The following is a 27,577-nucleotide window of genomic DNA, read 5'->3' on the forward strand; positions in this document are numbered from 1 at the left end:
TGCTGAGACGGTGGGGCCCGAGCAGAGGAGGGAGGGAGAGGAAACCTGCTACTGCGGAGCTGTGAGCGTCCTGGGAAATTCCGTGCGTGCCTGGAGGAGCGAGGGGAGAAGCAGCCTCGTCCCCCGCCTGCTGCGGGCTCCCCTTGGATTCTCTGCCCTGCTGACGGGGACTTGCCCCAGAGACTTCTGTGATTGAAGGGATCTCGCAGGAGGCGCTTCCTCAGCCTGGTACAGGCTGTTTTCTCTTTTGTGCTCGCCTGTTCTTGTTTTTATTTTTATTTTTATTTTTATTTTTATTTTTTTTTTTACTTTTTCATTATTTTTTTTAACCTTACTTTGCTCTGGAATAAGGGAAACTTTTTATCTCCGGAAACATGTCGACGGGAGAAAGTTTTGAGTCTCGGTTTGAGAAAATCGACGTGACTTTGAAGGACCCCAAATCCGAAGTGAACGTGGACTGTTTGCTGGTGAGTAGGGAGCGCCGATGGGCCCCCGGTCACGTCTCCCCGAATTCCTTACCCTGTGGGACCGAATCTCGCACTCCTGGCTGAGTCACCGCCCTGCTCAGCTCCGCGCTGCTTTGTTTACTGCGCGCTGGGCTGAGGGTGCGGGAACGTGCCCGTGTGCCGGGAGAGCGGCGCCCGCCCAGCCCTGCCTCACGCTTGTCATCCTCTCTCTCCCCGCGCACTGCCCTGTGCCTCGCCGGCTGTCACAGGGCCGGCGCAGCCTTTCCACAAAGGCGGAATTCGTGAGTGCCTCTTCTCTGTGTGAGCACAGGGCTTCGAATAGCTTTGATGCCAGTTCTGTCTCCAACAACTTTTTTAGAGGCTGAGGTTCTCTTATGCCCTGGCCAAGCACTGCAGCGCTGACAGTCGCATACAACACGATTAATAAGCTCTTACAGGTGGGACAGGGGTTTAAATTCATATTAAACTGTTGGTTGTGCTAAGCCAGGGGTGGAGGGCCGCTCTTTTGTTGCTACCCCAGTTAATCGTACCTAGATCTCACCAGTGCTGTCAGTGTTACAATTGCATCATAAAAAGCAAACCATAGCACTTCCTGATAGAAAACCAACCAACGTCATTTGGTGGCTGGTTGACAGAATTGGATGATCTTTTAGTTCTCGTTTAGTTCACTTAGTACCTCAGTAAACTGCCTGCCAAATTCAACCAATTTGTTTGGGATGCATCTGGGTCCTTAGATATGCCTAGAGATGTCCTTAAGTAGTACCAAAGTGTAATTTGTGGTTTCACATTGAAGTAGAGGGCTTATTTTCTTAGGAGCAAGTGATGGAAGTTCTTTAGTGTGTTTTTTTTTCCCCCTAGCGTTCTGTTGTCAGAGAGAGGAACAAATGAATTTGTTCCTCGTATGAACTCTGACATTTGGGGTTGGAAGGGAAGGGAGGTGTGGGGGTGGAGATAGCTCTTAATAGTCATTCTTCATTTTCTGCTGCATGGTTCTTGGCAGAAAGCTTGCTTGAGCATGAGGCAGTGGAGAGATTAAAAGAATAATGCAAGAATCTGTTCACGTTCACAGTATTGTTTACTCTCTTTAGCTTATTACAGGTTTGTGAGCTTCTGAAGTGTTGGCAGGTCAAACCTACATCCCTAGATAAAAGCAGAGCCTCGTGGATGCGGCTGTCACAAAGGAAAATAGCACTGCATCTTCTAGTTAACCTGCTTCTCTTGATCTGCTTTACCTATCTGTTATCTTAGAACCACAGCTAATGAAGAGACCTCTGGTTCCTGGGATACAGTGTGTCAATTCTGGTACCTCGAGACTAATAATTTTTACAGCCAGTTCTAATCAGAGGTGTCAAGAGTATAGAGTCAACCAAGAGTCCCGAGTTTCCATTAACCATGGCTCGGTTTGCTAGTATGTGCTTAAGTGCTGGCCATTCTTTGGGGGCCTTCCTGGATCGATAGGAAGGAATTGGCAGGTATCAGACATGCAGTTGGTAGTATCTTTAACCGTATTCCTTAATCTTATAATCAGTTTAAGGATTTGCCCCATTTCAGTTATCTTAATTGTGATTAGGAGCTAAGCTGTGGTCAGTTTGGGAATGAACTTGCTGGGATGCTTCCTGTCATGCTTGTTGAAAGTTTTAGAATATGTGTTTGCATCACAGATTTTAAGGTCCTTTGAAGTGACAGTTTTTATGGAAATTTCTTTTAAACTATTACCAATTAAAAAAGAAAATGCTGCTTCTGAGGAGATCACTTGGTGAGCTGACTTCGTATGTGTTTGGTCAATGTATCAGGCTTCCTGCTGGCTGGACCTACACTTTGTTTCACTTGTTCTTGGGGCCTTTTCTATAGAAGAATTGAAGTATCCTAACATTGTCTAAACGGCCTAAGTGTTTTACACCCATTTTTAATGGTATGATACACACTACAAGCATCATTCTTGGCCCAAAGTGCTACTTATATATCAAATCCATTAAAATCTGTATGGATATGCTTTTAAGGAAGAAATACTTAGGTGTAGGTGTGTTGATCTGCATTTAAATACCTTCTCAAATTAACTCCCCATTCCCCTCCCTGCAAGACTCAGTTAAAGAGGGAAATTTGACAGACTTTAGATATGGTACACTTAAAAAGAAAGTAAAATCATATTTTTCTGATCAGACTACATACAAAAATTCTTTTTAATAAAACGTTAAAAATCTAAATTATCTTGTACCTTTGAATAAGGTTGTGCATTGATGTTCCTTGTAACTGTTTCGGCTTTTCCTAAGCAAAGGTGATGGCTAACTGCTTGTCTGAGTGGAAATACACGAATGGCTGATACACAGACACTTCAGCCTCTGATATTCTATATGTGTACGTTTAAAATGCTGGGGTTCGTTTAGGTTCAGGAAGCATTTATTTTGGCTGTATGATGAAAAGTCTCAACAAAGCTCTTGGCTTCTCTTAGGATGATTTTATCCTCTTACTTTGCTTCATTTTTCTTCTGTTCTTTTTTTTTCTTCCCCATCAGTTTGTACCATTTGTAGACTAACAGGCAAGACATGGAATAATAACCTTCAAATCAGCTTTGTAGCCATTTTGGGTTTCGTAAATGTCATGAGCTATACATGCTGGAAAGATTCTAAATTTATATGTGAAGTAGTATGAGAACTCCAAGAAAAGAAGATGGGGGTGGGGCCTGGTACAAAGGAAGATGTGTTACCGTGTCAGGAAGGTGTGGGAGACGGTGCTGACAGTGGAGCAGAGCAGGCGGAAAAGGCACACTGAGGGCCTGGTAACTTTGATTTCTGTGCTGCAGGAAGGAAATTCATAAAGCCACAGTGCACGAGGGCGAGGTGTTTATTTTTCCTGTTTTCTCTTATGCAATTGTAATAAAAAAAACAGAGTAAGAAAATGAAGTTAAGTTGCAACTAAGTTTGTTTCTTTGGGGCTTCCGCGCGCTTGGTTTAGTACTAGGCAGGGGTATCATAGATAAACTGTTTTGGTTTCTTTTTGAGGAGGCTCAAGCCTGAGTTAAGTGTAGGCAATGTCACAGCGTCATGTAGTGCATGTTCTCAAAATATTTGGTACTAGGAGTCCTGCAGTCCCCAAAAGATCTAATAACACTGTGGAGGCTGTGTGCCACCCTAGGTGGCCACACTGTGGGGTTTGCAGTGATCAGATCCTGCTGAATTCCGTAGGGGGTGCTGAGTAGGCCCAAAGGTAGTGTAAGTGACTAACTATTGCCTTGAGCTAAGTGTCTCCTGAGTTTAAACACTGAAAAGCAGTATTCAGTGAGCATTGTTCTACAGTGATTTTTGGAATGAACTCGTGTTTTAGTAAATTCTTGGGGTTTATGGGCTTCCAGTTTTTGGAGAGTGGAGAGGTAAGGGATGTAGTAAGTGTGTAGATATGGGACATTTTGACCTGAAATTGCCTATGCTTCTGATTCTAAAATAATTGGTAAGTTTTCATGAAAGTGCATTTTGGTGTTCTCTCTGTTCAGGTAAGAACTCAGGAAGAGCATTTTCATGGTTTATACCGGCACTTGAGTTGTTTTGTATATTCTCTTTTTAAATACATATAACAATATAATATTATAATTCTTCAGGTACTTAGTCAATTACTTCCGTAGTTGATTTTAAAAACTTCACACTTTTGGTGGTCTTAATCTTCAAAGATGTCAAATACTTCATTTGTTGAGCAGTGTCTTCATATTAACTGACAGCAGTAAACACTGCATATCACAAACTTGTTTTATCGATTTTGAAGAGGTTTCCATTTTTTTGTTGCACCAAAAATACATAGCTACAGAGCTTGATTCACCTGTTTTTCCTATGCCTGTTTCATCAGCTAGATTAATTCATGTTCATCTGTCTTGCATAGGAAATGGCAAGATAATCTCCTCATCTTTGGGATTTGGAATTCTGTATATGTCTCTTACTAGACATATTTCCTTTCTGTTAAATGTGTTAGAAAGCACTTCTGAAAACTTTGTGATTAGGGATTTGGGTAATAATTTTTTTAAAAGCAATAAATAAAAAGTAAATGACTGAAAGTATTTTTACTTTAGAGGTATCTATCAGAATAGCTGTTGAAGTCACTGTTGACTGAAACCACGCTAACTCTGCTCGTAAAGTCTGAGTGATTAAGTGCCAGAAAAAATCTGGTATCTGAGAAGCTTCCTCGATTGCTAATGAAGCTTCTTGTATATATGTGTGTATATATATATATTCAAGAAGCGGAACTTCATGAATATTTGCTGATTGTCAGCTTCAGAATTCTGTACATTGTCTGAAGATAGTTCAAAGTAAGGGAAAGTGTGACTGACGAAATCTCTTTGGACATGTCTCTACCATTCTTGAGATCCAAGTGGAAGGTCTGCAGTTGTGTTGGGGCAATCACCAGTATCACTACAGACTGGGTGTTGAACGGTTTGAGAGCAGCCCTGTGGAGAAGGACTTGAGGGTTTTGTCTGAATTTCTGGTTCATCTGTCAGAGAATGACCTTTTTGGCAGGGGCTGTTAGTGTCAGGGCAAGGGCTTTAAATTGAAATGAGTGTAGATTTGGATTGAATATGAGGAAGAAGGGTGGTGAGGCACTGGAACAGCTTGCCTAGAGAATTTTTGGTTACAGCATCCAGGGTAGTGTTCAAGGCTGGTTTGGATGGGGCTTTGTGTGACCTGGTCTACGGGAAGGTGTCCCTGCCCATGGCAGGGGTTTGGTGCTAGATGATCCTTTAAAGTCCTTTCTAACCTAAACCATTCTGTGATTTGGTAGCTAGATTCAAAATAAGACTTCTGGCTGACCTAGAAATACAATTCCATGTCTTCAAGTTACCATACTGGAACTTTATTTGCAAAAATTATTAATGTAAATGTTAATTAATAATAATGCTATTTAATGTTACTATTTCTCATCACTACGGATTATGAAATATAAAGATTGATGTTAAGTTAATGATAAAATATGTATCTTGATATGTTAGTCAAACGAAAATTGCCAACTCTAAGCTGGCTTTGGGAATACAGTAACTTGATGGGTTTTTATTTCAGGTTGCATCTCTTGAGAATTTTTTATGATTACGTTAGCCTTTAGAAATTTAACAGTAGAGATGTGGAACTGTCAAAATGTTAGCATTTGTTTCATGGTGCATGGTAGGTTTTATAGAGGAATTCATAATTAACTAAGCCAGTTCGTCTGCTTATCAAACTCTAGTTTAGGCTGTGTAGGAATGTAATTATTTATTTTTCCTATTAAAAGTTTTAATGAGGCATGATAATAGGAAGTTGATGTTTAGACACGTTTCAACAAGAGGAATAAAACACCCAACTAAGCTATAAATGCTCTTACAAAGTAAAAATATTTGTAAACAATGTCCTTTTCCCTGACAACTATAGAGTAGTTTTTTGTTGCTTGAGGGAAGGAAGAGGGAAACACCTGGAATTTGTTTGTTGGTCAAATTGAAAATCAACCTGTTGGTCTGTAAATCTTTGACTTTGAGGACAGTGATAGCTTTAGGAGCCACTCACCGAGAACTTAATAAATGCTGAGAAGCCCTGTGAGCCTCACAGTTGCTGTTAGCAGAATTCCCTAGGTCATGCTTTAGTACTATATAAAAATAAAAAGCTTTTAAGTTCTCTTACCAAAGAACACTGAGATGTTTGTCTTGATACAGGATGTTTATCTTGAATTTTAAGAGGTCCCAAACCATGTAATTAAAGTCTTTTTTTGGTGGATGTTGCTTGATTTTATTTATCAAAATTCCTTTGTCGACAAGAAATTGCAGTTCCAAATAGAAATACTGAAAAACTTAACTTATTTCTCTGAGGACAGAATTGGAGAATGGTTGAAAACTTTCCTGTCTTTGTCTTAATTTGTCCAGTCATTCCAGCAGCAATAAAGCGAGAAGGATGATGAGACAATATTGGTAAAACTGCAGGCACTATGCAGGCAACACCCAGTTATAGCTCAGTTAAACCAGATGCAAATAACACCATTTTTTGGCTTCCTCAGCCATCTGCTGAAATTAACACTCAGGTTAATGCTGGGGCACACAGCGTGGACAGCAAACAGGAGGAGCGGGGGGCCACGCGCAGCAAGAAAACTGTGACACCGGAACATTGGCATTGGAACAGGCTGCTCAGGGCAGTGGTGGAGTCCCCATCCCTGGAAGGGATGTGTAGATGTGGCCCATGGGGACACAGTTTAGTGATTGTTCTTGGCAGTGCTGGGGAAATGGTTGGAGTCAATGATCTGATAGGTCTTTTCCAACCTAACTGATTCTGGGAACAGTGATTGAACAAGTGCTGAAACAGGGTCTTTGAGAGGAAGAAAAGTGGTTTGGGGGTTCTCTTGTCTGTGTTGTTTTGCTGTGCTGAGATGATTGGATTACCTGTGCTGAGGTCTCCAGTTAGCAGGGTGGAAATGTCTCTGCAGTGTGCTCAGCATAGGAGGGTGTAAGGTGCTGTGGTGCATCTTCAGTTCCAGCTGTCTGGAGACTGCCCAGAGGAGCAGAAGCTGCTTGCCTGGGCTGGCTGCCCACCTTGCTAAGGGAGAACCAGCACAGGATCAGCACCAGCTTCTGACTGGAGCACGGGTCAAAGTCTATCCTGATACTCAAAATCTTGTAAAGGATTGGCTTTCACTAACTGAAAGGTTGCCACTCCCTGTCAATATTTATACAATAGTACTGTCATGGGGACAGTATGTAAGATCTCTTTATTAGTAGATCCTAATTGAAATCCAACTGCAGATTTCTTTTTTTTAGCTTCTCTTACGTTTCTTATGTGCGTTCATTTTTTCTGTTTCTCACACCGATCTCAAAAATATGTGAAGATTTTCTTGATTTTTGCCAGTTACATGGTCTGAGATGATGCAAAGACCTAATGCTTGAAAACCTCTGTAGGAAACCCTGCACAGACTAAGGCTTTATTTTGGGCTCTAGATTGGAACTACCTTAAAGTGTTTCTAGCTTGAGTGTGTCTGGGCTGTGGAGCTTATAACTGAAGTGGAAACACAAGTGGAACACATCCTTGTTTTTTCTTGCATATCTTCATGAGTCATAATATTCACTTAGGAAAAAAAATCCTCGAATTCTAATAGTTATGTAAATATTGACTAATTGTGTCTTTATATTTTTCTTAATAGCAGCATAGTACTCAGTGCTGCACTATATTCAGATGTATTAAATGCTAAGGTATGAATATATTCAGAGGAAAGCTTGATGTGAGATATCTACATAGAAAATGCATTAAAAGAAGATGGCTGTTTTTCTGTATAGTCACTGCTGTGAAAATACTGTTTCTGTGGAGGCTGAGCTTAATTTTTAGCAAATAAATAACAGCCAAAAAACTCCTGACTACACAAAACTAAATATGTCATCTGGAATGTGCTTTTTGAAGAAGAGGAAGCCAGAAGCTTCTCTTGACATCTGGAGATTTCAGCTAGGAAATTTTTTCCTGTTTTGTGGTTGGAGATGCTACGTTTTTCAGCAGATGGTTAGTGAAGCTTGTATTATAGCCATAATGGTTATTTCCAGTGGGAAAGTGTGAAGGAACAATGGTTTGGGCATTCATCTCCAACTGGCGACTGTTTGATCATTTGTTTCTTTTGTCTATATCAGTTACCTTGGATGATGATTTGCAAGTCTGCCTTCTTAATTATTACCATGTATTGTGGGAAAGTAGTATGTTGTTGAATATAAATGATTTTTTTTTCACAGAATTATTGAGTCTGGAAGGAACCTTTTGGAGTCCCTCATCCCCCTGTTCTGATAGAGTGGCCTAGACCAGGTTGCCCAGGAAGGCTTTTGACAACTCTGCAACTTCTCTGGGCAACCTGTAATTTTCCATTTCTCAGAAGAACACTTCCTCTGTTGATGCTTCACACAGGGGAAAATAAAATTCATCAAAACTAAGTAGAAAAGTCATCAATACTCATTTGGCATTTATTTGCAGAGTTCTGGCTTTCTTGTTCAGTAAATCTGTTTCTAGCACAAATAATTTTTGAAAGGTATCTGCCACAGAAGACCAGAGGAACTTTCTGCGTGGAGACATTTGTAGATTTGGGTATTTTAAGCATAAAGATTTGTATCTGAGGGGTCAGTTGCGGTGAATTCATAAGCTGGTATTTAATTTGTGACTGTGGTTGAAACAGATGTAGGATTTTTCTGTTGGAGCTAAAAAGAGAGTGAATGCCTCGCTGTGATCTCTGGTTTGCACTCTGCAGGTGCCACTTCAGTTTCTCATTTTTATGTAGCCTTGTGTTTTCTGTTCCTGTGTACACAGATCATTTTTCTCCTGACAGGCAGTGAGGGGTGCTTATTGAGGTGGGAGTTCCTTATTGACCTGGAAATCTGAAAGACTTTTTGATACTGATGTGACAGGAACCTGTCCTTGAGAGACTGGTGAAGAGGAGGGAGACTGCCTGCAAACTCCACAGGCAGAGAAGAGACTTCAGCTTCGAACTTTGGCTTCAGAGAAGCTGAAGTGAAAGGTACCAGTACAACAAGCACCATCTACCCAGAGTGCGGATGACAGTCCAGCGTGTTAATTCCACCGTTTAGATCTGGGAGCTTGTTTGGCTACAGGTGTGCAGTGCCTCTGTTAAGTACTTGAGAGGGGGGGAAACCTCTCCAGCCGGGGGGGGGGAAATAACCAAGTAGGAGTGGATGGGGAAGATTCTTCTGGGAGGAGTGAGGTGAGGGCAGGACAATCAGTGAGTGAGAGCTAGTTTTACTTGGCTTGTGCTTTTTGCAGATGCTAGGTTGTGTGAATAATACCAGGCAGGACATGAAGCTGTGGTTGAAAGTAGAGATAATACTGATGTCTCACAGTGTTCATCAACTTTGTGTTGATACTCTGCACTGCTGTCAGTGTTAGAGGTGGAATTGTAGAATTCCCTTCTTTGTTATGAAATCTGATTATACAAATATGTTTTTATACTAATCTTTTCTTAGAGAGTAGCTTTGATTGTAGGCGTGTGAAGAATCCTGTCAGTTTTGAGCTGAGATAATTTATTCTCCCCTTTCAAAGAGGAAAGGTGGTTCTACTGCTTCAGTGATGGTTTGTTTATTGCTCTAATACATCTTCTGTGGGTAGCTGTCCTCCTCCTTCAAATTAATTTACTGCTAAGTTCACTGGCAATTAAACAAACAATTGCCAGCATAACAATGATACAATTTTTGGTCATCTTGGGGCCATTCAAACCTGCTGTTACATGCTATATGTCCTCTTTTGTGGAAATTCAAGGCCAAAAGTGGTGCCAGCCAAGTGGTAGGCTCAATAAGAATTGAAGTTTTTGCTCTGCTAGTATTGGCAACAATCACCATGGCTTTTCAAAAAGGGACTGTTGTTGCCAACATTTGTGGAGCAAAGATGGTGATGTAAATAAAATACGCCCAGGAAGACCTGTGAGTGAAAGCTGAACTATTGATGCAATTGTGTGTTTTATTGGGTTGCTTTTTGTTTGAGCAGTGGGTTGGTTGGTTGGTTTGGGTTTCTTTTTCAATACACTGAATTTATAATTGGACATGTCATTAAAGAGCTAGGCTTTCTCTGTAGTGAATAAATCAGTGGGTTTCCTGGAAGAGCTTTTGTCTTCTGTCTTTTACTAAAATGCCCATGGCTATTTTTAGCCTTTTTCATACTCTACGAACTGTTTTGTGCATATGGTTTTTGGAAGTAGCATGACCTGAAAGTGTTTGGAGATAGTTTTGACTTGAAAAATCAAGTGGTCAGAGAAATCATCAGAGCCAGTCACAATGTGATTCCAAATCAAGCTATGAAGACTCTTGTTAGGAAAACCATATTTAGGAGAATTCTGGGCTGTTTGTCTAAAGAATACAGTTGTAACACAAGGAAGGTCTTGTATCATGTAATTTGCAAGCTCAGAGCTGTTCACTGATTCTGCCTGGCAGATTGGATCAGAATAAGGAAAGGACTAAAAGTCTCTCTTGCTCTAATTCTTGGTGAGTGTAAGGTCAGAGGAATCTCTGAAGTGTTTTCCTTTTGTTCCTTTTCTGTCCTCACATGCCTTCCAGCTTGGATAAGAAAGCTTTTGTCCTACTAAATGCAGTGTATACATAACACTATTATCATTAGTAGTTTGGACTTGTATTTAAGCAGATACCATTGAGAGGTAAAATTGGGGTGTTAGATGCTGGTGCTGCAGGAGCTACTTTGGGTCTGGGACTGGCAGTGACTGTAGACAACTCCTCTGTGATTTTCTGCCTTCAGTACAGTTGATTTTGGCTGGCATCAGGGAATAGTTGGGTGGCTGCATTGTTCTTTTCTTTGGTCATCTCTTCTTTAAGTTCCTGACAAAGAAAGGAGTCAGATTAACTTCACCTTCTTGTAGAGAATAGTTTCTGTCATGATTCTTGGTTAGTTCATGGGAAAGAAGGGCCTGAAAACCATAAATTCTAGGGCAGGGAGGAAGGGATTTTTTTTCTTCTTATATACCCTATTTTATTGCAGTTTGACAGGCTCATAGTTATGGTCAGGAATAAAAGAAAAGGTTGATCAAAACCGTTTATTTGCAGGTTGGGAAGTTTCTTTCAAAGTTTCTGATGCCCTGTAAGTAGAAGCCTAGTTTTTCAGTGTAAGATTCAAGCAGAATAGGCAGCTGAATTTTTTGTTCAAGTCTGGCTGTCTTGTGAGAGGTTGACTAACTCTAGCAAAGCAGGACATCTTTTGCTTTCTTTCTTGTATGGTTTAACATCAAAAAACTTAGCTTACAGCCATGCTGCATTACTCATATTTTGTGGGAGGAAATAACAGTGTTCTGCAAGGGTGTATTGTAGAAACAAGTTGAAATCCTAAGCTTTCTTCTGACTGATAATTCCTCTTATAGGCCCTTAAATGTAATTTAAGAACCAGTCTTCTGAGCTGATAGGTTAGCAAAAGTGTGAAAAAAAAGGAAATAGGTCATAAGTTTTTGAAGAATTACTTTAAAAAGTAATACGATGTTTTTACAAAATAAGAGTTTTTTTTCAGAGGAGTTGGAATCAACGTGACCTCTTTCATAACAATGGAAAAAGAAACTATCTTTAACAGGTAATTTGCAACTTAGAGCTAAAGTTTATGCTTAAGATTAGATAATTCTCTGTAGATCTTGCTTCCCCTGAATTTCATCATGATTAAAAAAAATGTATTTCAGATATAATGAGGTGCCACTCACAGAAATGAACTGATTTATTTGTTAAGCTTCCTTTCTACATCCAGGAGAAGGTGGAAACAGTGTTACCCATAAGAGCACCTGATTAAGCTGGGTGAGACACCCATGTCCTCATCTCTGCAAAATACAAGTATCACCTAATTTTTAAATCCAGAAGGATGGTGTTCTGTTGAACGTGATTTTATGTTCTTCATTCTTCAGATAATTTCTGTTTCACTTTTGCAGTAGAAGTAAAACCAATAATCATGTTCTGATCTGAAAAGAAGAAGTAACCCATGGGGCAGCTGACAAAAATTTTTTTGTCAGTAATGCCAGACATGTCAGTTTAGAATCTCTAGTTAATTCTCAAACTCATGCAATGGGTATTTGCCTACCATAAATTACTTAATTCTTGACAGTTATTTTTTATAACTTTATCCTTTTGATGTTGACATTGTGGAAAGTCAGTCATTTAATTTAAATATTTCCTCTTGTTTGAGGACCAGTCAGATATCTCTTGAAAAGACAGGAGGTGAAATGAAAATTGGTGTGCCATGTTATTTTCTTGACTTAGTAAATAAAATTTCGACAAATGGGAAGCACCAGTGCAGTATCCTTGAAACTGTGATACATCCTTCTTTATTTTTGAGTATTTTTAACTGCAGAACACAACAGATTACATTTATGGTGTGGCAGGGATAGGGTACAAGAACAAAAAATGCCCTTTGTGGAGAAGGAAGTCTTGTCTGTCTAAAAAATAATTATACAAATATGGGGTTTGAAAACAGGTAGAGAAATTACTAAGATGATAATTAAAGATGGTTTTGGTGTTGGAATTGTTTGGTTGGCCTGATGTGCCTTAAGTTAGGGTTTCCTGCTTTCTTCAGTCTTTTTGTGAGGCTGTTTTGTATTTCTGCTTCCTGCATGTAAAATAAGGAAGTACTTCTCCCAGCCCCCACAATTTGTGGGTTTGGTGATGTGGAGGCAAATTACTTTTTGTAACTCCTTTTAAGGGGTAGGGAAATTTCACTGGTAGTACTATTAGGTATTCAAAAAGCAGACATCAAGCTACAAGGACATGTGTCAAACATGAATAGCCAACATAAACTCCCACAGCAGGACTTAAAGTCAGAAGGCAGGTGTGAGTGGATTTTTGGTATGTTACAAACTGCTTCATTGGTATGTTACAAATTTTATTGTAATACATTGCTTTCAAATTTTTAATTATTTTCATAGCATCACAGAAAGTGCAATGGACCCACAAGGGTCATCCTGACCTTGCACATTTTACAAACCCCAAGAATCACACCATGTGCTTTAGGGTGCTGTCGGAATGCTTCTTGAACTCTGTCAGGGTTGGTGGTGTGGCCAGTTCCCTGGGGAGCCTGTTCCAGTGCCCAACCACCCTCTGGGTGAAGAGCCTTTTTCCTGATACCTAACTTAAACTTCCCCTGGCACAGCTTCATGCCATTCTCTTGGGTCCTGTCACTGATCACCAGAGAGAAGAGGTCAATGTCTGTCCCTCCATTTCCCCTGGTGAAGATGTTGTAGGCTGCAGTGAGGTCTCCCCTCAGTCTTCTGAACCCTGAACCACCTTTGTGGCCCTCCTTTGGACACTCTCTAAAAGCTTTGTATCTTTCTAATTCTGTGGCACTCAGCTGCCCCCAGCACTGGAGGTGAGGCCGCCCCAGTGCAGAGCAGAGGGGGCAATCCCCTCCCTTGCCCGGCTGGCAATGCTGTGCCTGATGCCCCCCAGGACACAGCCGCCCCTCCTGGCTGCCAGGGCACTGCTGGCTCAGATTCAACTTGCCATCAACCAGGGCCCTTCCCACAGCGCTGCTCTCCAGCCTCTCATTCCAATCTGTATGTACATCTCTGGTTGCCCCATCCCAGGGGCAGAATCCAGCACTTGTTTTTTGTTAAACTTCATATGGGTGGTGGTTGCCCAGCCCTCAGATATGTTGATGTCTCTCTGCAGGACCTCCCTGCCTTTGAGGGGGTCAACAGCTCCTCCCAGTTTAGTATCACTGGCAAACTTAACTTAATATTCCTTCCAGTCCTGCATCCAAGTAATTTAGGAAGGTGTTGATGAGCACAAGGCCCTGTGGAGGGATAGAGCCCTGCAGAATCCTGCTGGTAGCAGGTCTGATGTTCACCCCATTTGCTACAACCTTTGCGCCTGACCCGTGAACCGGTTGCTCGCCTGTCCCTTGGTGTGTTTATCCAGCTGAATGCTGAACGTGTGGTCCAGTAGGACACTGTGAGACAGTACTGAAAGCTTAACTGATATCCCAAAAGATTAGATCAGCTGGCTTCCCTTGATACCTTGGTGGGTTACCTTGTCATAAGAGGGAATTGAGTTTGTCGAGCAGGACTTTCCCTTCAGGAACTGATACGGATTGTGACTGATGACTGCATTGTCCTTCAGGTATTTTTCAATACCTCCCCAAATAAGCTTTTCTATAACAAGTCATTGAAGTGACATTGGCAGGCCTGTAGTTTCCAGGGTCATCATCCTTCTTGCCCTTCTTAAACTGGGATAATGTTTACCAGCTTCCAGTCAGCTGGAACCTCTCTAGATTGCCAAAATCATTCAAAAATCATTGAGAGGATTATCCTTTTGAATTATAGGTATTTTTCTTAAGTTCCAGATGTTCTCACAGACAAGTCGGGAAAACTGATTTACATGCACATGGGTTTATGACTGCAAAATACTGTTTTTAAGTAAAGAAAATTAGTTTCTCTGCATGCTAATGCATATTAGTACATGAACTTAAAAATTACTGTGCTTTGATATAATAAGTAAATTTTTATAATATGTTTGCTTTTTTAGTAGCATGTTCTTAATGTTCATCGCTCTCTTTGCATTGAACATGTGGCAGAGAATTACTGTATTTTAGGGGGAAAATTATATACATAGAGGAGCTTAATGAAATTTGATGCATTCAATAGAAAAATGTCAGTACTGGCTGTTTGGACTGTGTTGTGCATGTATAGGAAGCTGTTAGAATGAAGATACATGTATTTTACGTTGCACTTTAACTGCTGTGTACAATGCTCAACTGATAATGCTCAGTAGTATAACAGGAGATTGTTCCTGTTTGCCATAGTTTCCAGTGGTGTAATCACTGGAGGAAAGAGGGAAGATCACCAAAGTGTTCCATTGACCTAAGCAGTTTGAGGGTTGTAATAAATAAAGTTTGTAAGTTCTCGGAAATAATTCTTCTTCTTCTTAGCCTTACATACTGAGTAGGTAGTGGTTTTGTACCTTAATGAATTCATATGCAACTATTGCTTGCGTTTTTAATCTGAAGGCATGCTTAACAGATTTCCAGGGAAGCCTTTCTGTGAAGAGCTTCATTAATCACTCAAGATCATCATTAAACAAATGAATTGGATAAAAAGGAATTTATGCTCAGTACCTTCACAAACTTTTACATACAAATATACATGCTATATGTAATGAAAAATGTGAAGCCATGACATTCCTTTTCCTTTAAAATAAAAAAAAATCTGCAAATTCAGTTGTAGTACTTTAGGCTTCAGAAAAGTTGATAGGAGTTTTTGTTTTCAATACTGTGCAATTATAATTTTCTACTCTAGATTTTGCTAGAAGGAAACTGTGATGAGAATATTTCTGTATACTGAATGGTGACACTAAAATTGCACAAGGATAATCTACCTAAAGTTTGCTAATATAGCGTTGAATTAATTTTGATGAGATATCAAATATGTACTGTTTTTAAAATACATCAGAACTTGGGGGTTTTAGTAAAACACTGGGTTTTAGTCAGGCTTGCAGCCTGTCACAGGTGAGGTCTTCAGGGGTGGATGCTGCGCCTAATGCTGTCCAATGTCTTTCCTGCATGACCTGGATGCTAGCATTGAAAGTAGCCTCAGTAATTTGCTGATGACACTGAACGGAGTGGTGAGGACACCTTTTAGAAGGAAGAGACATCTTATAGAGAGACCTGGACAGGCTGGAAGAGTGGGCAAGCAAGAACAGTATGAAGTTTAACAAAGTCAAGTGCAGCGTCTTACATCTGGCATGACACAACCAAAGAGCCCGGGACAGACTGGGATCTGTGAGGTTGGGAGCAGCCTTGCTGACCTGGGGACCTGTTGGATGACAAGGTGGGCATGAGTCAGCAGAGCATGGCTGCAGCAACAAAGGTAGACTGGATCCTGGGCTGCATCTACAGAGGGGTCAGTAGCAGAATTGGTGTTGTGATCCTTCCACTCAGTGCTGGTAAGGCCACATCTGTAGGGAGGTGTCCAGTTCTTGTTCCTGCAATTCAAGGAGAGCTAAAGGAGTGTCACAAAGGTGATCGAAGGGCTGGAGAACTTGATTTGTGAGGGAAAAGCGAAGGTGTTTCCCCAGAGAAGGCTTGGATGTCCTTGTCATAGTGTTCTAGTACTGAAAGGACAGTTACAAAGAAGATGAAAGCTGTCTTTTCAGGAGGAGAAAACAAGGGCCAACGTGTACGTGTTGCACTGGGAGAGGTTTATGTACTAAAGAAATTTTTTACTGTGACAATAGTCAGTCATTGGAACAATGTCCTCAGGGATGTGGTAGAGTCCCCATTGGTGGTGGTTTTTGAGACTCAGCAGGGTGTTGGGCAATCTCATCAAGGCTTCCTTTTTCATGAGCTGTTGGACAAGGCGAACTTTTGAGATGCCATCACATCTAGACTCTTCTGTCATCCCCCTCCTTTGGAGAAAACACCTCTACATTGTTTCACTGGTTGGTTTTCCCTTTGCTTTTTCCTAGCTTTGTTTCAGAGCCTCAGAGAAGCTCTTAAATCAGTGCAACTACATGTTTGCAGTAGTGCTAGTTAAGCACAAAGTAATGGTATGTGCTATATATACAAATTGTTTCCTCAGCTATCAAGGTCTCATTTTCTGAGGTGACGCTGTACAGGATATGGTATCTGTACTGAGCACCAAAATGTTAATTTCTCTTTCAGTAGCAGATCTGGTCTCATGAGAGTGAGACTTAAAGAGAAAAAAAAGGTAGTGGCTGAAGACATGGAAGAAACTTAACCACAGAATGCATGCGTAACAAATCTAGTTTTTAAGTGGACAGAAATATAAACTGCTGTTTTTTCTTTAATATTTTTCGCTCCAAATGGTAACTCTAAATAGCGATAGTATCTGGATTTAAAAAAGAAAGCAACAGGAAGCAGCTCCCACAGAGTTAATTTTTGTCTCTGTGACATTTAATACTCTCAAAGTTAAGATGAACTCTGTCTGGAAGGAGGGAAAGAATATTCTGAAGATAAGTTCAAGTTATCCACTTAGATTGGAAAGATACCTCGGCTAAGCTAAGAGAAACTTGCAGAATGATCAGGAGCTAGTAGTTTTGTCTTATGACTGTTTGAGATGAGAAGTTGCCTGATTAGTGTATGTCTCCAAATTAAGAATTAGCATAGAATGAAGCTTTCAGTAAATAGGATGTAATTCTTCTTTGTGAGTATGGAAGTAATACTGGTAATTTGGATATGAAAGGTTGTTACCATATACAGTCAGATACAGCCAAGCAACATTTAACTTTTACTAGATGAAGATATGTAGTTTATTTGGGCATAAAATCAAGGCTTCAGGTACACTTCAAAAATCAACTGAAGTAGTTGGTTGAATCTGATTGTACTTGGTGTTTCTGATGGAGCACAAAGAGTTACAAAGAAAAAAAGAAGTCTAAACCATCCTTTAATTTCAAACCTATTTTATTTCTCAGCAGATTATTTTTCTGTAATAAAACTTAGGAGTGCCAGGGATTTGTTATAGAATTTCACTTTCACAGTGAGAGTGGTGTTAGAGGGTTCTGTACCAGCAATTCTCAGGCCGGTCCATCAGGAGTGAGGCCACAGTCTTTCTACAACACTGTTTTGTAAGCCAACATCTAATACAGCTACTGCCCTCATGCTACATTCAGTAGCTGTAGTGTTTAGCCACAGGCCTTTTAGAATTGACCTCCTTCTTATGTTTTGGTTGTGGGGCAGGAGGGCAGCTACCATGACCCATAGCAGAAGGTGTATAAGATGCCATAAGAATGCATCGGAAGAAGTCAGTTGAAAGAGCAAATCAAATTCCAGCTTACGGTCTTCTCCCAGCTGCAGTGATGTGAGGCTGTTGGCATTCCCCATGTGCTTTTGAAGAAATGGTGTGCTCCAACATCTGTGGTGCCAAACAGGCAAATTCAGTCGCTGTCACTGTGGTGTCACAAGGAAAAGAGGTTAAATCAGGATGTCTTTTAGTCATCCCTTTACCATCAGGTTCTTGTTGTGTTTCTGCTAGTTCAGAGTAATTCGGTGTGTTGGTAGTTGACTCTTGATAGAAGATGTAAGCCACATTGGCCTTTTAAGACACTCAGAGGTATGCTTCTCCCTTTTTACAGAACATAGCATATTGAGGATTGATAAAGAATGTAAGAAGCTAAATTATCCTAATTTGGTTTTGTAATTTTTAAGATCATACTGCTAGTAATTAAATTTTTTTAAAAACTTAGTAGTGAAATTCAAAATATGTATTTAGCATACTCATGACATTGAACAGCCTTTGGAAACCGAGCAAGTCGGGCTGTAGGATATTCAGAAGATTTTCTGCTTTTAAGATTGACTTTTATGTAGAAATAGTATGTGAGAGTTTAGAACTATTCCACTCAGCTTTTTTTTCCTGAATTTTCTTGTTCTTGTCTTCTGGACAGACATGGATTTTTATATTGGTTTTCAGAAGGAATAGCTTATCTATTTATAGACTGGATTCCTGCTGTTTTCTTAATTCTTTGCAGCACCACGTACAAAAAGAGGTATTATTTCTACCTGTGTTCTTACTTATAAAAGTTGGCTTTTAACTCAGTCTTTTGAAGTGGACTAAATGTCATCTTATCTTTAGAGAATAAGCAGATTAAGAGGTTTTTCAATGAGGTAAGGTTAAATAAATTGGAAATCTGTCATGTCATAGTTTAGTAGGTAAAGGGACAAAATTATAAGAAATGACCAGTTCTCATACTTGTCCTTTAATTCTCTATTGGAAGGAAAGAAAAGAGAGCTTTAAACATGTGAATGTGACATGATCTGAGAGTTGATCTACAGTGGTTCAGAAAAGAGGAAATTCAGTTCTGTTCTATTTGCTGCAAGTTACACAATGTGTTATCTTGACTGAGGCAAGTAAGGGGGATTTTGAATGTGCTATACATGACAGAATTAGATGAAATGCTGCATTGCTTGTCTTCTCTGAAGACTGCCTTAAGCATATAGAGCTTTGCATCATGAACTACTTCTTATTTTGTAAGTGCAAAGGAGTTTGTGTCTCTGTTGAAGTTTTTGGTGCTTTTTATTTCCCTTGCCAAGCAAACAGTTTGTAAAATGTGAATCTGAATGGATGTGGTAGGTCACTTTAAAAAAAAAATTATTTAAAATGTTTGGTTGTTTGAGATGTGTAAATCTGTGTATAGAGGATGTATGCACACACATCCTGGTGTTAGACCTTTCCTAATGTCAGATGGTTGGGTTTTTCCTTTTCTAAGTCAAATTGTTCATCTGGAGTTCAACTTAGTAGTTCAGTTTAGTTAAATTGAATGATAATTTACCTCAATGCCAGTGCATTTTGTTTGAGTATCAAAAAAGATATAACTAGCTTTTTCATTTCCTTTTGAAGTCTCTGAGGCTAGATATGTTCATTTATAAAATGACCATGGTTGGTATCAAACATCTGTTTCCATAATTACTGTTTCCATCCATGTTTTATGTAGTTCTTCAGAAACTGGCTCTGTGGTCCAGCAGACTTCTGGAAAGTGAAGTGCAGGATGTCTGACAAAAGTGTGACTCTGAGTTCTTGAACTGATATTGCTGCTCTTTAATTACATTCCAGAATATCTCATGTTGATATTTTTTAGTATTTAGAAATTGGAAACCTGCTTTCCTCAGTGTTTTACAAACACAGAATTTATATGAATGGGAAGTAGCAGATACTGCCTGACCTCGTTTGACATGGCTTTCGAATTACTTTGTTTTTTAATATTTTTGTACATACTTGCAATGTATCTCTAGCCTCTTAGTTCATGTAGATTTCCAAGAATGCAGTGTTTTTTTAATGACTTAAAAAAAAAAATCAGATACTGGGAAAATGTTTTCATAAAGTAAGTGCTGGTGTAAAAATCATATAGAAGTTGGATGCAAGTAAAAAGGAACCTTTCATTCCCTTTTGGTTTATTTTGTAGGAAACACATTTTTATCAGTTTTGTTCTCTGCTTAATGAAAAACTAAATGACAGTTACTCAAAATGGTCTGTGGGATGGAGGAACAGAAAATGTCATGTTAGTGTGCTCTGATTTGTCTCATGGCAGGCTTTTATGGTGTGACAAAAATATTGCCTGCCCTCATCTCCTGTAGAGATTAAGTTAATCATCCCAAGCTCAGTCTTGCTCCCTTGTAAGGACAGGCAAGAGAGACTTTGACAGGATTCCATGGTTGTGGCAATGGTCCAGACAGCCCTGGCTCTCTTTCCTCTTGGGTTAAGATTTGTTTTCTCCCATGTTCTAAAGCTGAAAGAAAATCACGCCTTTGGAGTACATGTATCAGTCTACTCTGTCCTCTTTGGGTGGGGGGAATGGTTTTCTCAGGTTCTGGAATGCTATGTAGGAAGAATGGTTTCAGGGAGGAGTTGACTTACTCTTTGGTGTAGCTGGAGAAGTTGGCAGGAGAATTGCTTTTACAATCATTTCTTAGCATTTTAGTGTTTTTCATCCCTAGGATCGCAGTATATGAGCTTGGTGAAAATACCCAGTGTCATGGAAGTTGAATACCGCTGTTGTATGAAGCTCTGCTCTCTGTGTCTCATGTTTGAGCAAGTGTATTAGAAATGCATGTCTCATGCTTGAGCAATGGAAATATTGGGCGAAAACTTCCTTCTTGGTGTATGGAGTCAGTGGCTTCAGTTTTCCTCACACTTTGGTCTCAAAGCTTGAAAAGGAGCAAAGGAAAACTTACTTGCATGTCCCTAACAAGCTTGTAAGCATGATAAATCACAACATCTCTGGACTTTCTTGGAATTAATAGTATTGAATCCTCCCATGGATTTCTAATACTTCCTCTCCTCCTCTAGTCTTGAAATACTGTACTTGAAAATAAACTGGTTTATATTGTTACAGTATTGCATATGGTAAAAACCTTACTGATTATAATGAGTGACTTGCAGCTTGTAGAAAGCCACCCTTAAGTTTTCATGGACAGCTTTGGTTCTGTTCTGTCATTTCAGTACTGGCATGTGGAGCCATGCTTTCATGTAGGTTTTTGATTTGATAGTTACACCTTTCTTTTTTCACATGCAGTCGAAAGCATTTGGGATTTTTGTCATTGTTCTACTACGGTGTCAGAAAGGATAGGAAGAGTAGATAGAGGAGATTTGGTTTAAGTCAGAGAACTGTAGAATGATTTGGGTTGGAAGGGGCCTTAAAGGTCATCTAGTTCCAACTCCCCTGCTATGGACAGACACTTCACGCTGGACCTGGTTGCTCAAAGCCCTGTCCAACTTGGCCTTGAAGACTTTTGGGAATGGGACATCCACAACATCTCTGAAAATATCTATTAGGGGAGTATTTTTTGACCTGAAAGTAGTCACTGTTAGTGACTTGAATATATACTTAAACATCCAGTATTAATTAAAATGGTGTTACTAGTGGCATTGTCTGTATATGTTAGCATTTTTTCTTCAGGTGGGTTTTGAAAGAGGACTTGTCTCTTCATACTTTTTTAAAAAAATTGCTTAAAGGTAATGGGTAAAAGCATGTTTTTTGTATTTATAAATTTGTAAATTTCATTCTTTGGGCTCTGGACTCTGGAAACATTCTGTTAGCAGAACTATTTTGTTCTACATTAGCAGTGAAAATCTCCCAAAAATGTGAAAAACTTGCTGTTTTGTTCCTGTTAGTTACAAAATCCTGTTAATCCTAGTGGTTGGGAGTAGAAATAACTTGTCTATGTCTAAAATAATTCTCATGGAATTTTTATAACTTTTTAAAAAAATAACGTTACTTGAAAGTCATTTTTGTGGGTGTATCCATCATGGAAAAAAAGAACAAATATAGAAAAACATTGGGTTTATGCTTACAGACATCTTTTTTATTGAAAGTGAAGTTTTACTTTTTACTTTTAATCAGTGCACGAAAAGGTCTGTGGGCTTCACTGAGGTTTGCGACACAAAACTGTCTAATGATGCACAAATTCTTAAATAGTGTTAAGTTCTTGTTTAGTTGCATATTTCAAATATCTGCTTGACGTGTGATTGCTTGTGCTGGAATGTTTATTGCAGAAATGTAGCGAGAGCTCTGACAAGAGATTGCGCAATCAGAGAAGTTTCTCAGAGTTGATTCCTTGCTTCAGTTGTGTTCAACTTCCCATATTTGTCATTTTGCAGACTGTTTGGCATGTGACACTAAGGAAAGGCACATTGCTTTACAAATCACTATTTCACTTTCTACAGAGTTCTTTTAGTATATTTCTTTAATAATCTTCATTTCTGGACTTCTCTCATTGGCTATAGAAGTGTTTTGACTTGTAGAGTTTTTGGGAAGAATTTCCCTTTTGGTGGTGAAAAAGGGAAGATTTTTGTGCAGTGTTTCCAGACTGCTGGAAAAATAATGATGTTTGCACTCTTTCTTGAAAACTTACTCAATGAATTGGCTGTGCTCTGTTTAAAAAATTAAGTACTTTTGTTCTCAGCCTCTTGTTTCCAGTCCCTGGGTTATATTTCTGTGGGGTGGATATTATTACTAGCAGAGTTTTTTTTAATTTTCCCTTGAGACACCTTTTAGAGTCTTTTCTAAAGCATAATTATTGAACTAATATTATCTCCAGAGACCAAGTTGTCAAAGCTAAAGAAAGAACTTGCTTCTTTATTGTTGTATAGTTTATTGTTTATATCTGTATTTAGCACTTCCTTACATTTGCAGCAAACATAATCCAGATCAGGTGACAACAGGTTCAGTATGGCTAAGATACTATTGCTTTACAGAAAAATTTGTATCCTTTCTAGTGACTTATTATACTGCAGACTTTGATGGTAATATATATTTTTTTTTTCATAGCAGAGGTATCACTTTTCAGACAAAAGCATGGTGGGAGAGCTAGATGCAGCAATTTAAACTATTGATGGGAGAATTTATTCTGGTTTTACTCTAATGTAAAGCTAAGAGATCTAAAGTTGCTTTACATATTTGACAGCTTTTACAAGAGCCAGAACACTTTTATTTATGTTGTTTGCAATAACTCTTATGAACATGTTGGTGTCTTGCTAATTCACGTCTTGTCTGAGTGACTAAGGCTTACTTTCTGAAGTCAGGTTTCATGGATACCTGCCTGGAAAAAAATCTGTGAGGCAGACAGCAATTTCCTAGGCAACAGATGTGGAGGGGGTTCTGTTTCCTTTGGTAAATACCACTATTTCTTAATGGAGTCGTGCAGCTTCTTTTCTTTTGTTGAAGTCTTTACTTTTCTCCTTGCAGGTTGCTGCAAAAGAAGCCTTAGACTTTTGAGCTGGGACTGGACCAGTTTGTCTTCATTCTTTCCTATCTCTGATCTGTCTTTATACCATTTTGTTGAAGGGAATTTATGTACCAGTATTTGCATCCATAGTGTTAATTTTTATCCATGTTACTTTTGCTTTCTAATGAGCGTTCCTTGGAGTGTTGACTCCCATTGATCTAAATTGGTAGTTTTAAGTGTTTGTGTTTCAAATGAAAATGCTGGGACTCCCAAATCGCAACGGCAGATCTCGGTGCTGCCTGTGGAAGAATCTGCCCTCACAGGATAACCAAGGAAGCTGTGGGGACCTCAAAGAGCATTTGCTGATGTTATTTACAAGGGATGTTTGGCTAAAAAAAAAAAAAGTAGTTATTTTATGTCTTAGTTGAGGGAATAGGGCTTGCCTTGTATTTTTGGTTAATACCCAAACTTTGAGAAGTGGAAAGGATGTGAAGTAATTTTTTTTCCACCACGAGGTATTTCTGTGGATAGTGTGTCAGGTTGTCTGCTCATCTCTAGTTGCAGTTGTTACAGTAGCTGGGAACTCTAGACCTGTGAGGCATTTCCTAATGCCAAGTGCTGCAGTGGCTGTGGAATGCTGCTTCCATGGTGATAAACATCAGTCAGGTCTTTAACTACCAGTACTCCGACTTCTTCTAACACTATTTAAATATGTATGTTTTAGGTACACTTGTGTTAATCACATTTAGTACAGTTTTCTTGAAAAGGGTGGTTTTAGCAAGCTGTACTTAGACTTTTTTTTTATTCTAGTGTTAGTCAACTGTGGTTTGATAAATCATTTAAAGTAGGCTATCTATTTTCTTATTTTCTACACATTAAAATATAAAGAATCTCGGTAGCTTTCCAGATAGTTCTACAACTATTTTAGTCTTTTATGTAAAGTATTCTCTTCATGGTAGAATGTGCCACATTTGGTATAGGAGCTTTGAAGTTTGTAAAACTTGCCCACAGAGCATATTAACCAATGCGAGTGAACCTTTTTTAAGAAAATGAAGCTGCGAGGATCCAGCAATCTCACTTGCTGTGAAATGAATCAGTATCATTTGACTTAATGGCAATCAGCTTTTACTCTTGTTTCACATCTTCCTGAAATATTTTCAAATTATGTGTTAACTGTTTCCTGCCTAGATTTTACTGAAGTTTGTTCTTGGTGCTATATTGGTCTGTGTTTTTCATCATCCTTGAAGACACTTCTCTCTCATCTGATAGTTGTTCCTAAAGATGCAGTACTAAGTGGAGTGACTTCTGATGACAAATTGAAATAATAAAGCAGTAATGCAATAAATTGAAGTTTGGACGTAAAGACTATTGACCACAAGAAATTATGCTAGTGTAGTAAAATTAATGTTGTAAAATACTGATAGAATTTGGAGGGGAAAGAAACACCCACTGAAATACATTTTCTGGAATGCATCTTCAAACAATGTCACTTTTCCATAATTTTAGGCATGAAATAGTCTCACGAATAGGTATCATTCAGAACAGATCTAGTTATCCAAGATTTATCCATCTAGTCAGTGGACAGAGAGGGGCTCTGGTGTGAAGGAGCTATGACTTGCCCTCTGTTTTAGTTAAAGACTGAGGTGTGTAGTGGGTGCTGGCAGTACTCCTGCAATCTTACTCTGTGTAAGTTGATTTCACAGATTTGCACTACATTTTGTTTTAGTTTATTTTAGGAGATGCTTCAGGTGGTAAGATCCATTGATGAAGAAACAGCAGCACCCAGAAGTGCATGTGAAAAAACATTACTACTTTTATGTGTCTACTGTCTGTAGACTTGCACCTGAGATTTCCTAAAGTGCTAATATGGATGTAACAACGTTGAGAGGTCTTCTGGCTCTGGTGTTAGTTTCAGTGGGTATTTTGATGTAGGTGTTTGCGAATATCAATATAAATTGAGATATCCGTATTGATTTATCATCTGGTGATTCATGTAGGAAATGTATATTCTAGGAATTTGTCAGTGCAAATGTTGAACAGCTAATATTTGAACAGAAGGCAAGTACATGTATTTATACATGGGACTAGACAGGATGTGGGTGAAGTTTGCAACTACACTTGCAATAACCCTTTAAAAAGGCCAAAATGGAAGCAGTAATCCATACTGCTTTCAATCATGCCACCTTGAAGTTTCAAGATCTCCTTATTCAGGTGTTAAATCTTCACTGAGTCAAGCTCTTAGCTCTTTATCGAGTTAGCATCCCACCTCCCCCCATATTTCTTTTTGAAATATCTGTTTAACCAAATTTGCAAGAACTCCTATGAGTTTTGCAGGATACTAGGAAGCAAGGAACTCTGTAGAGTTGTGTCGTGCTGGGTGATGAATCAAGGGCCTTTTACTCAGGCTCATGTGTCAGTTTGTGTACTTTGCCTGCTCTAACAATTTAATGAAAATTCTTAAGTGAAGTGCTTTAACTCTGTCTGCATTGTCTTGTCCACTTTAAAGATGAAGTGTTAAATTGCAGTTTTCTCTTATTTGGACAGCGAAATTAATGAGCGTGATTAACTTAAAACTTAATGGGATCTTTTGTGTACTTGAGAGAGATAAATGTGGCACTATTGGCGTAGTTGAGCAGAGAATTCACTTACATATGGCAGGACGTTGTTAGGAATTACGACGAACACGCAAATCGAGGTGAGTCAGGTTTGTTGATCTGAGAGTACGAGGGAAGCTCACAGTACTGTAGAGACAGGAAAACGCTTACAATAAAGGAACTGAAATACAGATGGTTAAGGGTTGTAGAGCCTATGACTTACTTTTGTCTCTTGAAAAAAGGAAAAGTGGCAAAGAGTTTAAACTTGGATAACCTCCAGTCTGTCCAAGGAATGCAAATTTTGTATCCTGGCAATACCCATTAAGTATTTTTTTAGTACTTTGAATGCTAAATAAATAGTAAAATAGTCAAGTGTCTCAATAACAAAGTTTCAACTGAATTTCGTGTATTTTTATTTATTATGTGCTAGGTGATATTGCATCATAATGAAATGTGTATGAAATAAAATTTCAAAATATGAAAATGCTATAATTGTACCCTGATAATGTAGATCATATGCTGCATTTTCTACTTTATATCAGTTATGAATTGTGAAAAATATTTTGCTAAATTGGAATTGGTATTAATGTAACTATTAATAAAACTAAAATTAGTATTAATAAAAGCAATATTAATATATAATAAAATTTAAACATTAAAATATTAATATTAATAAAATATTAGTTCATACATCTGAATAAAACCAGCATTGCCTAATTGTTGTGAGTTTTGAGATTAGAGAATGTAGTTGCAGAGTGAAGAAGTCTAGTATAGTCATAGTAGTACTGGCAGTTTGATGCATTAAAACTTTGGAAGTAGGTATAGACCAAAATTTGGGAATAAATCCAGTTAATCTGAGACTGCTTAAGACAAACTGAAGAAAACCAGTCTATTTTAGATGAATCTAATGAAAAGTTAGCATAACAACCTGAGAAATTCAGTGTTAATAGATTGTGTAGTTAATGTATGTGTTAATGCTAAGTTTTATGTTAGAGCATTCTGTATTTTTTAGAAAAACTGAAGGGAAAGCAATGGTAAAGGCTGTTTGGCCTGGCTAGTTCAATGGATAGATGAATGAATGGAAAGCTGGTGATCAGTCTATTCAAAACAGATTTATAATGGAGTTTAACAGGTACATGGTATTTCACAGTCATAAGGGATCTAAAATGGTGAATAATGATCAATTAATGATGCTAGAGCAGTGAAAATTAAAGATCTAGCAAATCAAAGAAGAAATTAATACTTTGTGGTGCCTGGTGATTACAAGTGGTAGGTAAAATTCATCCTTGAGTGTTGGGTGAGTGCATGGGAGAAGAACCTCTCATCTTCATGTACTTATGTTATATTGAACTAGCTTTGATTTGTAATGCCTAGTTTTGTGGAAGAATCCATCTAGTACACAGTGACTATAAAAATTAACCAGATATTTCAGTGAATAACTGAAAATACAGTGAAGCACAGAACAGGAACTGTTGTAAAACATTGTGTACTTACAGTGTGCTCACATCTTAAATACAACGTGCAGTTTCTCCAGAAGTGTCCCTGCCCCAGTTAGAAAGCACATGGTGGTAATAACAGATCACTAGATGGTGCTGATGGTGGGAATTGAAATAGCTTTCATACAAGGATAATTGGAAGAGAGTTGGCCAGTGGTGAAGTGCTGCAAGTGTGTAAAGCTGTGTCTTGGGAGAGATAGGTAAAGAGTCATTGTCCCTCTTTTGGCTGAAGAGTGGTAAGCTCCAAATGAGGGATGCTTTCATATAGCCTGCAGGTGCTGGAATTCGTATCTGCACAATGCTGTAAATGCAAGAAACTAAATCAGATAAAACATTTAGACAAAATCCACCAAAGAAAGTGTTGCCTGGAAAATTTTTATCATAGTTAACGACGACAG

General features: G+C 38.9%; 1 protein-coding gene across 1 annotated transcript in view; it reads left to right on the forward strand.

Moving 5' to 3' along the window:
- Nucleotides 1-325: 325 nt before the first annotated feature.
- The window catches only part of ROCK1 (Rho associated coiled-coil containing protein kinase 1), an 83,336-nt gene continuing 56,084 nt past the window's right edge, over nt 326-27,577 (forward strand). The window contains exon 1 of the mRNA XM_066182634.1: nt 326-467. Coding sequence (XP_066038731.1) covers nt 375-467 — 93 coding nt within the window. The 5' untranslated portion in view covers nt 326-374. The remainder of the gene's footprint in view (nt 468-27,577) is intronic.

The sequence above is a fragment of the Chamaea fasciata genome, unplaced genomic scaffold (genome assembly GCF_029207755.1).
Source record: "Chamaea fasciata isolate MVZ Bird 193981 ecotype frontalis unplaced genomic scaffold, bChaFas1.0.hap1 SCAF_1, whole genome shotgun sequence".
Taxonomy (NCBI): domain Eukaryota; kingdom Metazoa; phylum Chordata; class Aves; order Passeriformes; family Sylviidae; genus Chamaea; species Chamaea fasciata.